Source organism: Phalacrocorax carbo, chromosome 1 (genome assembly GCF_963921805.1).
Source record: "Phalacrocorax carbo chromosome 1, bPhaCar2.1, whole genome shotgun sequence".
In the NCBI taxonomy this organism is placed as follows: domain Eukaryota; kingdom Metazoa; phylum Chordata; class Aves; order Suliformes; family Phalacrocoracidae; genus Phalacrocorax; species Phalacrocorax carbo.
Window position 1 is genome coordinate 154,600,139 of NC_087513.1, and position 14,387 is coordinate 154,614,525.

The 14,387-nt window shown below is 41.2% G+C and overlaps 2 protein-coding genes across 11 annotated transcripts; one reads left to right on the top strand and one right to left on the bottom strand.

Annotated features, from left to right (window-relative positions):
• ABHD13 (abhydrolase domain containing 13) lies at window positions 1-8,104 on the bottom strand. 8 transcript variants are annotated; one of them, XM_064440570.1, is made up of 4 exons: window positions 7,941-8,104; window positions 6,787-6,960; window positions 6,238-6,273; window positions 1-1,345 (listed from the first exon to the last, which is right to left on the bottom strand). In XM_064440570.1, the coding sequence occupies exon 4, from the start codon at window positions 1,308-1,310 to the stop codon at window positions 297-299; it is 1,014 nt and encodes a 337-aa protein (XP_064296640.1). In that variant the 5' UTR covers window positions 1,311-1,345; window positions 6,238-6,273; window positions 6,787-6,960; window positions 7,941-8,104; the 3' UTR covers window positions 1-296. The 8 variants fall into 8 exon arrangements, with proteins under 8 accessions (XP_064296640.1, XP_064296652.1, XP_064296629.1 ...); XM_064440582.1 differs by lacking the exon at window positions 6,787-6,960 and having other exon boundaries at window positions 6,238-6,269; XM_064440559.1 differs by lacking the exon at window positions 6,787-6,960.
• A 32-nt stretch (window positions 8,105-8,136) lies between these two features.
• LIG4 (DNA ligase 4) lies at window positions 8,137-12,574 on the top strand. 3 transcript variants are annotated; one of them, XM_064440529.1, is made up of 2 exons: window positions 8,137-8,294; window positions 8,934-12,574. In XM_064440529.1, the coding sequence occupies exon 2, from the start codon at window positions 8,950-8,952 to the stop codon at window positions 11,686-11,688; it is 2,739 nt and encodes a 912-aa protein (XP_064296599.1). In that variant the 5' UTR covers window positions 8,137-8,294; window positions 8,934-8,949; the 3' UTR covers window positions 11,689-12,574. The 3 variants fall into 3 exon arrangements, with proteins under 3 accessions (XP_064296599.1, XP_064296611.1, XP_064296607.1); XM_064440541.1 differs by lacking the exon at window positions 8,137-8,294 and adding an exon at window positions 8,639-8,775; XM_064440537.1 differs by lacking the exon at window positions 8,137-8,294 and adding an exon at window positions 8,649-8,837.
• The last annotated feature ends 1,813 nt before the right edge of the window (window positions 12,575-14,387 follow it).

The following is a 14,387-nucleotide window of genomic DNA, read 5'->3' on the forward strand; positions in this document are numbered from 1 at the left end:
TACTTTTGTAGCAAGTTCCTTTAATAGCATCCGTTGTACATATTAAACAAATGCAATATATGGACAGAGATACCAAAAAAGTATGAGAAAGACATAAAATGGTTCATTTACAATGCTGTAAATGTAAAAGTTATCTGTAACATATTAATAAAGCATTAGACCTCTCCAGGTTTAATTTCAATCTTTAGGCAAGTACAGACATGACATACATTTAAAAATGGACATTCTTTTTACCACTTTTCACAAAATCAAGGTACAGTGCAGGTACCACCCCCCACCCCAAAGAAGAATATCAATTATATTATTGTTACGTTAGATGATGTTTTCGCCATTTCTTCAGGGGAGTGACTCTTTATTACTTCTTTGATGAACTGTTCAAGTGCAGTGAAATAACCCTGGCACTGCCAAGTGTCATTATGAGTTCCATCGGGAAATATCGCCAATCTCTTAGTCCGAGCTGGGGATAATTCGTAAAGTTGCTTCATCATAACTGGTGGAATTAACTGGTCAGACAACCCAGAGATGAAGAGAGAAGGCATTCTGCACTGAGAGATTTTTCTGTAGGACAGAAATTTATTTTTGTAGCACCATAAAGGAAGATATCTCATTGGAAAGAAAGAAAACAAAGTGCTGGCCATGTATGGGATGCTAAGGAAGGTGTTCTCCACCACGATGGCAGAAATCCTATGGGAATTTTCAGAAGCTAAGTGAATAGCTACTGCTCCCCCCAAGGAACGGCCAAAAAGAAAAATTTTTGTTTTATCAAGGTCAGACCGAGTCATCACATAGTCTAACACAGCCTCAGAATCTAAGTACAAACCTTCTTCACTTGCTTCTCCTTCACTTTTTCCATACCCTCTATAATCGACAAGAATTAAGTTCACTTTCAGGTTTACCAGCATTAACAAAGCATTTGGCAACCTGTGGCCGATGTTGCCTGCGTTCCCGTGAAAGTAAATGATGGTTGGCGAATACGCTGCATTGTCCCCTGTGTATCTCAGCAGAATAAGATTGAGAAGAACTCCATCTTTGGTTTTGATGAAGATATTTTCATGCGGTATACCAGTAGGCATAGGAACATAAAGGCGTGATGAAGAGGGCTGTTCAGGAAAGTAAAGCAGCACATCCTGGAATTTATATAATATACCTGCTATTGATACAAATATTAATATAAGTAGTATAACGCCTCCGTACAAGTGAAAAGTTACTATCAAGGGTAAAAGACAAATACGGCAGAGACTCCAAGACCAGGAAGCCAAAGCTAGTAGCCATCTTTTAACAAAGGTCCAAAGCATCCATGACTTTTCCATTGTAGAAGTCAGTGATCTTTTACTCCAAGTAAATCCTGTAAAAAAAACACAAACCCAAACATGTAGGTATAAATACAGGGGAATGAAAAAGGAATTCATTGAAGTATTCATACTTGCAGAAGATTAATGGTAAGTCAATACATTAAAGCATAAACATCAAACTTGCTGGCAAATTCCCTTTCAGTTTTTTGAAACCATTCAACTCTAAAACAAGCAGGAAAGCAATCATAAGGAAAAGGCTTTAGAACCCTTAAAAATCCCATTTACATTATTTTAGCAGGCAAGATCCATCAGTAGAACTAGAATATTGGTTGGCTGGGACCATAACAACTTATGCTTTCCCCTCAGTCTTCCCCACCATCAAAATGAACAACCGTACAGACCCTATCATCAGTTTGTCGAAGCTTCTCACGTAATTCTAGAATCCAGAGAAATAATGAAAAATAGCCATTATTTCTAAGTTGCTACTGATTAAGGCCAAGAAGAGCATTCAGTAAGCCTATGCACTTCACTCTGCAACCAGTGGAGGCTCACAGGGCATACCAGATACGCTATCGTTTAGGGGCTGTCTTTCAGAATCTTGACCAACTGTGATCACAGAGCAACACATAAACTGGTCAGAAGAGAGACTCTTCTGTAGTAAGAGACCACAGTGTAGTTACATTTATGACAGCTGTTTACTATAGTTGGATTGGTTCTGATTTATAATGCTAGTTTTCCACTATCAGACTAATAACTCACATTAAATCTTTAGCTAATGAAAGATTGTGTCATCATAAGACCACTGAAAACAGCTAACTACATTAGTCTCCGATCAATGAAAACCACAACTGCTGAAAAGTCCAAACATGAGAACAGACTCATGACAAAAACATACACACAGCATAAAATGGGAAAAGTGATGTTAACGATAACGGATTAAATCTTCTTTCCAATCAAAAGAGATACTTATGTCTCACAGCATACACAGAATCTCTCACATTATTCACTGCTGGGTTCAAGTGTAATATGAATAGGCAAAACCTGCCAAACCTATGCGAGAACTGCAGTAAACACGCAGTCACCACTGAGTTGAATAACCATACTGCCTGGAAGTGACAACACAAGCTCACTTGTTTAAGAACACTCTAAGTTATATAGCAGTTCATAATTACAGTTTAGACACACTCAAAGTTATAAACTCCTAAAATTATGTTGTGCAGTAAGAAGCTGAAATAACTCCAAAGGAGTCTTACATGCAGAGATGTATCCAAGCATTCTAAGTCACAGGACCCACACCAAAATAAGCTGTATGGCCTAATAACACTGGGCAGTGCTGCGATTGCACCAGCCACCTTGGCAGGACCGAGTGATAAAAGGTGACCTCTGCAGTGTCAGCCTTTGCACTCCACAGATATGATAAGCACCCCACATGACCAGGGAAAACTCCCGTCTCTAATTATTTTATATCTGATTTATATGTAATTGTTGAATAAAAACAGACCTGTTGTATGTTAAGATTCACATACTAAAGACAAATTGAAATTAAGCTTTTATATAGTGTATCTACTCCAAATATGTAAAACTGGTGAAATATAAACTAGTCTAGAAAGCAATTATCCCAAATTTGTTCTATTATTTGTGAGCTCACGTTCAATATCCACATCCAAGTATGCAAAAAATATTGTCTATATGAAAATTTAATTCTTGTGATCCATTTCTCTAGTAAAGACGTCACAGTAATTAGGAGGCACATCTACATAAAGTAGATACTTTAATTTGTAAAAAAGTTTCCTAATGAAGTCGACAAACATTTCCTGCGTTAGATTTCAAGACTATAAGAACACTGACAAGGACACAGAAAAACACTTTCCTCATCTACGCCATTCAAAATTTTGCTGACTTTCTTACAAAATTAAGGATTCCAGAAATGCTTTCTCAACAAGATGAAAGTCAGAGGTCCATCATTTAAACCAACTACTAAAAACCAAGGAAGTCATAGGTCACTAAGTAAGAGTTGAAGTTTTGCAGATGGCTATACCATAAACACTAAGGATCACTATTTGAAGACTGATACGCACAGCTGATTATATAAACCATGTTAGTTTCACTTGTGCACTGCTTCTATTTTCATTTCAGTAGGATAATATTACCAAAATGCTATATTACTGAGATACTGCTGATGTGTGATTGCTTCTGATATATATAAAAACTTTGCTATTGGAGTTGCAAAACCAATGCAGCCTACAACTAGAACTCAAGGTATGGTGGTTATCAGGAAGGCAAAACTACACAGCCACAAACGCTTCATACTCACCTACATATTTAAGTAAAGCTGACTATTCTGCAGTAATGAACGACTACACAACTATTAGAAGTTTTCTTCCCAGCACTGTGAAACTTCACTAGGTCCATCCATTTCCAGGCTTGAATCAGACCACGTCTCTTGCTTCACATCTTACAGCAAGATTTGTTAGCTAGAGAACTAAGATGCAAGTTTCTCCCAGGTTCTTCCCTGCCTCCTTCCAATACCAACTGAAAGATCACTAGAAAGGAAAAGAATGGTTTCTCAAACAAGCACACGGGCCTAGAATAGACTTGAAACCAAGTCAATACAAGCTTATTCTCAATAAAGTTACCGGCCTTCCAAACTTTATCTTGTTTGAACTGAACGGTAGAAGATGACACAAGCAGAACCAAATTTCCAATTAAAGGATATAAGTAAAAAAGGTAAGCTAATATAGTCATTTTCAGAGAGCAAGAAGGTGTTCCTCAACACTTTTTCAGGTGCATGAGATTTGAGACTGTTCAACATACTGCAAGACTACACAAAAAAAAAACACACAAAAATGTCTCCTCTTAGTCTTCATTTCCCATTACTGTTGTGCTGGATGGGAAGTTATAAACCTTTCAAACCATCTACAATATAACATCTTATGATGCAAAAACTCTATGTTGAATTACAAAGAGCACGTCTTTTATCTCTTAATTTTTGTGACTAATAGGATGCCAGAATAATCAGGGGAAGGGGGCAGGGATAGGGAAGGAAAAGGAGAACAACATATTTAGACTTTGATGTCCAAGCCGCTCAACCTGAGAAACAGAGTGGACCCAACACCTGGACAAGCCTGATTCTCTTTCTAGACAAGCCTACTTCTTTTCCTAGACTACAAGAATCATTTATGGACTTGCTCCATAACTGCCTGATGTCCCAGTTGAGGGAAGAAGCGTGCACCCCTTTATGTCTTCTAAACGAGAACTTTTTAATCAATTTCTCTCATCTGCAAATATGACTGGTTAATTTTATTTTTTTAAAATGTCTGACTGTTTAACAGGATTATCTCAGTTATATTGCCTTCTACCGTTAGAAGTATCCCAGCATCAGCTCTACAGAGAGATAGCATGAAACATCATCCATGTATTACAGATGGGGACACCAGAACCAAGGGAAGTCAGCAAGCTGGCCAGCAGCAGGCTAGGGGAAGTTCTCTTTCAGCCAGGGAAATAAAGTAGCTCTACAGATTTCCATTTCGAATCTCCTAGATAAATCACTAATCCCTTGGCAATCAGTCTTGCTTCACTAAAAAAACCTTGCTGTTTTGAAGGGACATTATATTACAGCACTATATTTCAAGTAATTATCATAACTTCGCCAATTACAAGGTTTTCCTGCAACAAGTATTCACATCCCATTTTAAAGCATACACAGTAACAGTGTTTCATACCCACTGAAAATTTAAGCTAAGTTAGAGGCTATGAAAACAAACATAAGGGAGATATTTTTTTTTTTAAGCTTGTCATGAAAGACAATGTCTGTGACAAATACAGTCATCAAGAGCAGAACCATACAGTTTTATCTGGTAGATGTCTTCCTAGGTAGCTCTTACATTAATGGAAATTCCTACATACACTGTTCTTGTTCTTAGCTACTCTTACTACTATGAAACTTAACAGGAAGGGAGACTTAGCAACTTAAATTCTTTACCTCCAGTTCAATGTTTATTATCCTTCAAATATGTAACCTACCTTCAATATCTCCAGACTATATAAACCCAGTTCCTCTGCATTCTCCTCTCAGATGATGTTTTCTTAGTCACAAATGTGATCAGAGGTCTTTCCTCTAGCATCTATCTGCTTCACATTTCCTCCTGCCGCTTCACATTTCCTCCTGTCCCTCTGATAATGCTGCGTTAGAAAGGCTAGCCTTTGGGAATGCTGGTCGTTCCTACAAGTGTTTTTTTGATGATGCTTGTAAATTTAAGAGACAAGTAGAAGACAATATTGAAATACAAAGTTCTACTGTGGAAAGCATTAACACAGAAGAACAGCAATGCGGCCCGATTCGATGTTAACACCTAATGAAAGTAAGACTTAGCCAGATTGCTGCTGTGCCTTTGGCTTAAAGGCCATGAAAGACCAGTTCAGTTAACACAGCCACAGAACTGTATTGCCTCTCGAAACAGAAATTAAATTTAGAAGTGATGAGTTTCCATTTTATGCCACAGGGATATACAAATATGTAGATACGCACATGCACATCTGTACCTATACATCTCCACTGCTGAATCCACAGTCCAGGAATTACTGCAGACCTCTTCTGTTCTATCAGATGAGCTACAAATTGCATAATTAACTAACTACTAAAAATAAAAATCACTCGTAACAATAAAAATTCTGCAGAAAAAAAGTCTTTATGATCAAGCCGTTTTAATATTTTGCTGAGTCCTAATGCTATTCTTAAATGATTATCAGCTTCATTATCAACTGAGATCATAAAAACTCAAGTGCATACTTAAAGTACTCGGGACCAATTTTTCATTCATTTCAATTGGCAGCTGAAATTACTTTTGTACTTGCCACAAATTCTGTTGTATTTTTTCATCTTTGTCTAAATTTTTGATATCAAAGAGTGCTATTTCATATATTAATCACATTATAAAACATTTACCTTTGGATGTGATGATTTCCCAGGCTTCATCTCTGCCTGAAAGACAATTCCATTTATGAACTTTGAGTAAAATTGCGTTTGAATTATACACAATTACTGTTTGTCTTCAGTTACTTGAAAGAAAATTAAGGAGTGCTAACAGCCAATACCCCTAGAAGTTACATCTGCTTTACTGATGAAATCGTGTATATCATGTTCATGCTTCTCCTGTCAAGCTCAGTTCTTATTTGAAACACCTGATAAACTTGAAAACAACATCTTACAATGAAGTTCAAGAATCACATCAAAACGTCCTGGACTGTACACACAACACACAGTATAAAACATACATGGTACATAACAACAAAGGTACGAAAGATTTACATTGCCTCCTTAAAGGTAACTTTTAGTCTATGAGCAGCCTTAAAGTTAGTGCTAAGAAGAGCATTCAGGTGTTTAACAGCTGCTTTCTCATTAAAGAGCTTTAAAAAATAGTTTTAACACTCACTGCAATCTTTTGGATTTCACAGTTTCAAAACAAACAAAACACAGAGAAATATCTGAAGATACCTGTTTCTTTCTACTGCTCTTCCTTCCCCTACACTCCGCCTCCTCCAGACACGGACAAGATTTACACAAGCTTTACATTTACTCATATTTATTCAGAAGACTTCTGTGAGCAGAAATATTAAGTCCTCACTGTAACAAATTGGTTTCAGAAGGGGAACTAATCTAGAAGAAAACCTACAAGTTTAATAAGGACAGGAGAAACAGACATTCTTAGTACTAAAATCTTACAGAGACTCTCTTTTAAAAAAGGAAAAAAAAAAAGTTGTAACAGCAAAGTAGCTACTCCTAACCAAGGAAAAGCCGAGTATAAACAACTGTCAGGCATTTAAGGGCTCTGGCTTTTAAAAATCAGCGAGCTATTTCTACTTATTTCAAAGAGCAAACTTCCGCAGCTCTGCATCAAGTGGTACACATTCATAGTTGAAAGTGTCTTCCTTTAAACTGTTATTACACTTCCCTACCAACCGACAAATCTAAACGAACCTTACCAGCACGCCTTGAATCATGATGGCAATGTGTAAAAAGAACCAAAACAACAACAAACCACGGCCAGTTATCGTATTAGAGCCGTCGCTTTCTAGTGGGCACGGGCTTCTGAAACACACCGCTTTCCAGGCGTGTTAAATTATATCCATCTCTACCTGGAAGAAACACCCTGCTCAGCCTTTGCAACGCGTCCACTTGGCAGGTGAAGCAACGCCGAAGTCACCTCCGCCTGCCCCACCTTCCACGAGCACCTGCAGCAACCGCTGCGCACGGCAGCCGAGACACGCGAAAGGCTCCAGCACGACCTCTCTGCGGGGGTGCAACAGCTCTCCCGGGGCTTGGCAGGGGGCGGCCGGAGCCGCTCCTAACGCCGCTGCCCGCCCGGCCCGGCCCCGGGAGAGACGTCCCGCACGGCTGCCCCGGGACAGCACCGGCACAGCACCCCGCCCGCCCGCCCGCGGCACAGCCGCCTCACGGCGGGACCCTAAACATCGAATCAACACCAAATCTGCCGGCTCCCCCCACCCCGGCCCACCCCGCTCCCATCCGCCGCCACCGCCCGGTCCCGGCCTCGCGGGGGCGGAACGGCCCCGCCACCTACCCCAACCGCCTCCCCCCACCTCCCCGCAGGGCGGGACAGGGCTGGCCCGAGGCGAGGCGAGACCCACCCGCCGCATCCTCCCGCCCGCCGCAGCCGCCAGCCGTGCCCGGGGCCGGCGCAGACCCCGGCGCCCAACTTCAACCACCGCTCCTTCCGGGACAGGGAGCCACGCCCGCCGCGCCTTCCGCTTCCGAGTCAGGGCCCGCCCGCTCTCCGCTTTCTCCCCGCCTTCCCCCGCCCCGGCCTCCGCTGGCACTTCCCTGCCGCGGCGGCAACTGCGCGGTAACTGCGCGGCCGCGGTACCCGGGTCCCCCGCGCACGGGGGAGGACGAGGGGCCGCGGCGGCAACGGGGCGCCCCTCCCCTTCCGGGGCGGAGGCCGGCAGCCGTGACCCGGGCTCGGCCGGTACCCCCGGCTCCACGTAAGTCCCACCGGGGGTCGTCCGTCCGTCCGTCCCTCCCGCCCGGCCCCGGCTGCCCGCTGGAAGGGGTCCCGTCCCCCCGTGTCCATGGCAACTCCGTAGCGGCGAGGGGCGGGAGGAGCACCGGGATCACGCACGCACCCCCACCCCCGCCACACGCACACCCCGGACGCTGTGCCCTCGCCGGGAGCGGCAGCTGGCCTGGTGGGACCCCGCCGCCGGAGCGCCGCCGCGCAGCCCCCCAGGGCGAGCCCGGCGGGTGTCCTCAGGCCCCGGGGAGCCCCTGGGCGGGCGGAGGCCGGGGGCGGGGGTGTCAGGGCGGGCCATGCTCGGGGGGGAAGGGGGGCACGGCGGAGAAATCCGGTATCCCAGCAGCGGGAGGGGTGCGCGGTGCCCCCTCCTGCCTTCCAGCCCGCTCGCCTGGGCGATGCCTTGTCCGGGAGTGTCGCAGCCTGGCCGCTGAGCTTCGCCCCTAAAAAAGGTTCGTGGTCGCCCCTGAGTAAAGACAACAGTTCAATCTAATTAGAAAAATGAGAGAAATCGGTAAATCATGACTAGAAGTACCTTTTTTTTTTTTGAGACAGAATAACATGCCGGCACATTCTTTCTCTACAAATAGATACTCTTTTTTGTTCTTAGTGAAAAACGGACTCTGATGGCTTCCGCACCTGCTTCGCAGCCTCCTCTTAAAAAAACAGTGGCCTCTCACGTCCCTTTTGCAGATCTGTGTTCAACTCTGGAGCGAATACAGATGTGTAAATCTCGTCCAGAGAAAACCAAGTATTTCAAGGATTTCCTGGACTCCTGGAGAAAATTCCACGATGCTCTTCATCAAAACGAGAAAGATGTCACGGATTCTTTTTATCCAGCTATGCGGCTGATTATTCCACAGTTGGAAAGAGAAAGGATGGCGTATGGAATTAAAGAAACTATGCTTGCAAAGCTGTATATCGAACTGCTTAATTTACCAAAAGATGGAAAAGATGCTGCAAAGCTTTTAAATTACAGAACACCTAATGGCTCACGCGGCGACGCTGGAGATTTTGCAATGATTGCGTACTTTGTCTTAAAACCTAGGAGCCCAAAACAAGGCAGGCTGACAATAGAACAAGTCAATGAACACTTAGATGCAATAGCTAATAATAATGCTGCTAAAAACAAGGCTCTGGTAAAGAAAAGTCTTCTTCAGTTAATTACCCAGAGCACAGCACTGGAACAGAAATGGCTCATCCGGATGATTATAAAGGATCTAAAGCTTGGTGTTAGCCAACAAACTATATTTTCCATTTTTCATCCTGATGCTCTTGAATTACACAATGTTACAACTGATCTGGAAAAAGTTTGCAGGCAGCTGCATGACCCCTCTGTCTCGCTTAGTGATGTCTCTATCATGTTGTTTGCTGCCTTCAAACCAATGCTTGCTGCTATTGCTGATGTCCAGCAAATTGAGAAACAACTGAATAACCAGGTATTCTACATAGAAACTAAGCTGGATGGTGAACGTATGCAGATGCACAAAGACGGAGATGTATATAAATATTTTTCCCGAAATGGATTTGACTATACTCAGCAGTTTGGTGCCTCCCCCCTTGAGGGTTCATTAACGCCATTTATTCATAACATATTTCAGAGCAACATACAAAATTGCATTCTCGATGGTGAAATGATGGCTTACAATCCTGAGACACAAACTTTTATGCAGAAGGGAAACAGGTTTGACATAAAAAGAATGGTGGAGGACTCTGATCTGCAGACGTGCTTCTGTGTGTTTGATGTATTGATGGTTAACGATCAGAAGTTGGGTCACGAGATACTAAGCAAAAGATACGAAATCTTAAGTAGTGTATTTACCCCGGTAACGGGAAGGATACACATTGTACATAAAAAAAGTGCCAGAACGAGAAAAGAAGTAATTGATGCTTTAAACGAAGCCATAGATAAAAGAGAGGAAGGGATTATGGTGAAAGATCCCATGTCCACCTACAAGCCTGACAAACGTGGGGAAGGCTGGTTAAAAATCAAGCCAGAATACGTCAATGGGCTGATGGATGAACTAGACCTTTTAATTGTTGGTGGTTACTGGGGAAAGGGCTTGCGTGGTGGAATGATGTCTCATTTTCTGTGCGCTGTTGCAGAGACGCCCCCTCCGAATGAAAAACCTGCCGTTTTCCACTCTATTTGTCGTGTTGGCTCTGGCTATACTATGAAGGAATTGTATGATTTAGGTATGAAACTGGCGAAACACTGGAAGCCTTACCATAGGAAGGACCCTCCCTGTAACATTTTGTGTGGAACTGAAAAACCTGAAGTGTACATTGAACCTTGCAACTCTGTTATAGTTCAGATCAAGGCAGCCGAGATTGTTAACAGTGATATGTACAAAACTGACTGTACTTTGCGATTCCCCCGAATTGAGAAGATACGAGAGGACAAAGAATGGTACGAGTGCATGACTTCAGACATGTTAGAAGATCTCAGAAGCAAAGCGGAAGGGAAGCTGGCATCTAAACACCTTCATATAGAAGAGTATGATGAGCCACAAGAGAAAAAAAGGAAAACCGTATCAAAGGTGAGGAAGGTAATTGGAATAGCTGAGCAGTTTAAAGCTCCCGATCTTTCTAATGTAAGCAAGGTTTCAAATGTGTTTGAAGACGTTGAGTTTTGTGTTATGACGGGAACGGGAGAATACTCAAAGTCTGAACTGGAGAGCAGAATAGCTGAATGTGGGGGCAGCGTGGTACAGAACCCAGGGCCGGAGACTTACTGCGTCATCGTGGGAGCTGAGAATGTCAGGGTGAAAAACATCATTGCTTCCAACAAATACGATGTGGTGAGGGCAGAGTGGCTCCTTCAGTGTTTTCGAACCAAAACGCTGGTGCCCTGGCAGCCAGCCTTTATGATTCACATGTCTCCTGACACAAAAGAACATTTTGCTCGGGAGTATGATTGTTATGGAGACAGCTACACAGCAAACGCAGATGTTGCACAACTCAAGGAAGTGTTCTCAAGAATGAAGGGCAATAAGGTGTTGCCTTTGGACATGATTGCAGAGTTAGAAGAACATTACGCATGGAACAGCTGCCAGCTCAGTATTTTCAGAGGAGACACTATTTATGTGGACTGTTACGCTGTTGTTAATGAGCCCAGAACCAAAATCCGTGGAACAATACTATCGATCAGAGCTTTGGAGCTCCGTTTTTATGGTGCAAAAGTAGTCTCTCACCTTGAAGAGGGCATCTCCCATGTTGTTATAGGAGAAGACCATTCCCGGGTACAAGAGATAAAAACACTCCGGAGAACGTTTGGGAAAAAATTTAAAATCGTATCTGAGCTGTGGGTAACAGAGTCAGTGGAGGAAGGAGTCCTAAAGAATGAAAATCAGTACTTAATTTAAAGTCGTTTTTAAGCCTGGAGCGAACGCGTTCCTGACGGCATGATTGGACTTGGATATTACAAGGTTGCCTTAAATTTTTTGTGTGTTTTTGTGTCTGTTTAAAGCTGGCTCTGGCTAAAGAGTAACACTGCATTGTTGAAATTAGAGGAAGGCTTTTAATTCTACTGTTGTGGAAGCAAGAGGGTGCTAAGCTATGTTGGAGGAGGAAAAAAAAGACAAAAAACACTGCCAGATAAATAATGTAGCCCTTTTGCTTCACAGACGGGTCTCGGGAGAGGTGTAGTATTTTACATAAGAGAATTCCTAGCTATTAATAGTGCTTGCCTCCATTGTTCAAAGTGAAGACAAAAGTTACTATTTTATGGAGATTCTACTATTTAACATATCGTTTATTTATGAATTTACAACCACATTCTTGTTTTTATAGAATTGTTTTGCGTATATTCCATATGCTACAGAATTCAGTAATTTATAAACCTTGTCTGTAGTATACTAATCTGTTTACATTGTTTTTAGCAGAGCCCCAGGCAGCCTCAGTAGCACTTTGGTTTTAGGATATTGCATTGATCTCATGTTTCTTTGTATAAGTAACCATTGTAAAATAGAACCTAAACTTCTGATTGAGGTGCTAATAAATTAATAATGACCCATATTTCTCTAAAATGCATATCAATTACTTTAAAACTGTAATGACCTATGATCATTAAAGTTAGAGTTAAACCATGAAGTGCAACAGAGCTAGGCTTTTACATTTAACTATCAGTTTTATCTTTCAAAAAATGTTTCATAAGCTATTTCAGTAACATAAAACTGACTTCCAATTATCCAGTTTAATTTTCTCTTTTTTTTCTTTTCCAATTACTAAATAAAATATATTTTTAAAGTCTGCCTGGTATGGTTTTTTGTGAGAGATAACTTTTGAAAAACATGAGACCTAGTTTCTGATTTTAGTCTGTTAGATCATTTATGCATTAACTTTGAGAGGAGAAGGGTTGGGCCTCAGTTTGGGCTATGCCAATATTGATATTAAACAGAACTGATCGCATATAACCAGGTTTTGGCCAACTATTCCTTCAGTGCTTTTTGTGGTCATGTTCATATAAAAAATTACTGTAAAAAGAATTGGGAAATGTTATAGGAAAGGCAAATTGGAAAGTAGTTTATTCTTATCTCTTCTAGTTAGCATTAGGAGCTGCCCTACTATTTGAAAGACACTAAATAAGTAAAATGTAATAACTACTTTTTTTAAGCCACCATATAAATTGTTAAAAAGCAGAATATTTCTTTTATACATAAAATAGTCTATAGTGAAAGACAGTGCATTATTTTTCTCTAATACTTCAAGTAGTAGTAATTGGTGTATGTGAAATATAATACTTCAGTTTTAACTTACTGGGCTTCTTCCATGTAATGTCATATATTCTGATTTATAAACAGAAAATTAAAAGCATTTTGTCTTCATACCCACACAGATTTCTCTTAAATGGGCTTTAGTAAAATATGTGTTTTAGATGATCCTGGTTAGGAACGTTAAGAGAAAAAAAGGAAATACGTATTAACTGCTGACTCTTGAGATGTTGTTAAATATCTCACTCTGAGATCTAAACGTCGTTTACAGAGATGTATTTTAAAAGTTTTAATTCCATCTTGTCTTTTTTTCTCTCAGAGCTATGCAAGGCTGGGGAATCTGGAACTAGTAACTTCCCAGCAAAACTGTTATTCTTTTAACTGACTCCTCAGTACACAGAGTACTGAAGGTTTATTTTTATATTTATTTAAACTGAAGGTTTACTTTTTCACAAATAAACCCAAACGACCTTGCAGATGCAGTATGCTGTTTTAGCTTGTTTTATTTTGTCTTTTGCCTCAGTTCTAGTCAGAAGTAGGAATTAATTGTTAATCGTGTATATTTAATGTGGCATGATAATTAACACACTGGATGATGTCAGGCAATTTAGATGGTGTGTATTTCTTCCTTTGGTTACTGTTTTGCAAATTTACATTTACTTTAAAAAGTTGATATGGCGTACTTCATATGTCAGCGTAGAACGGGAGTCTCACTACTACGCTGTAAAAATACAGGCGTCGCAGGTCAGGTTTTCTTTTGAGATGATTCTTTTACATGGTGACTTAGGTGGGCGGACTGCATGGATCTGCAGATGAAACTGGACCCCGCTGTTAGGGAAGTATGTATCTAGAATATAAGCCAGGGGACAGGGGAATCGTCTAAGCAACGGCATTCTCATGGAGGAATGGTAATGACAGGAAAATAGGAGAAGTAGGGAAGGAGTTTGTGAATCTGCTTGGTTTTAAGGAAATTCTGATTTGTACTGAAGGAGCAAATGAAGGCTGGAAATGATTCAAAAAGTAAGAATATGTTGTCCAGACACAAGTTCTTCTTAAAAAGTTAATTAAGGAGGCGTGCAGAGAAAAGATGAATATAAGACAAGATTTGTAGGTAGCAGTAAGAGCTGATATGGATCAAGAGTGTTTGTGTAACGAAAAAAATCTTACCTATTTTGTTTTGCCTAATAAAAAAAATGTTTTGACATATAAAACTAGCCTTATTATTAGGTAATCATCATAATTAAAAACAGTGTTCAGGAAAAAGAAACAGCTGGAGTCAGATGCTGAAACATGAACCTGATGTTTGAACTCTCAGAGGACGCCCTCTGATTACAAAACATCAGCCTATTGTA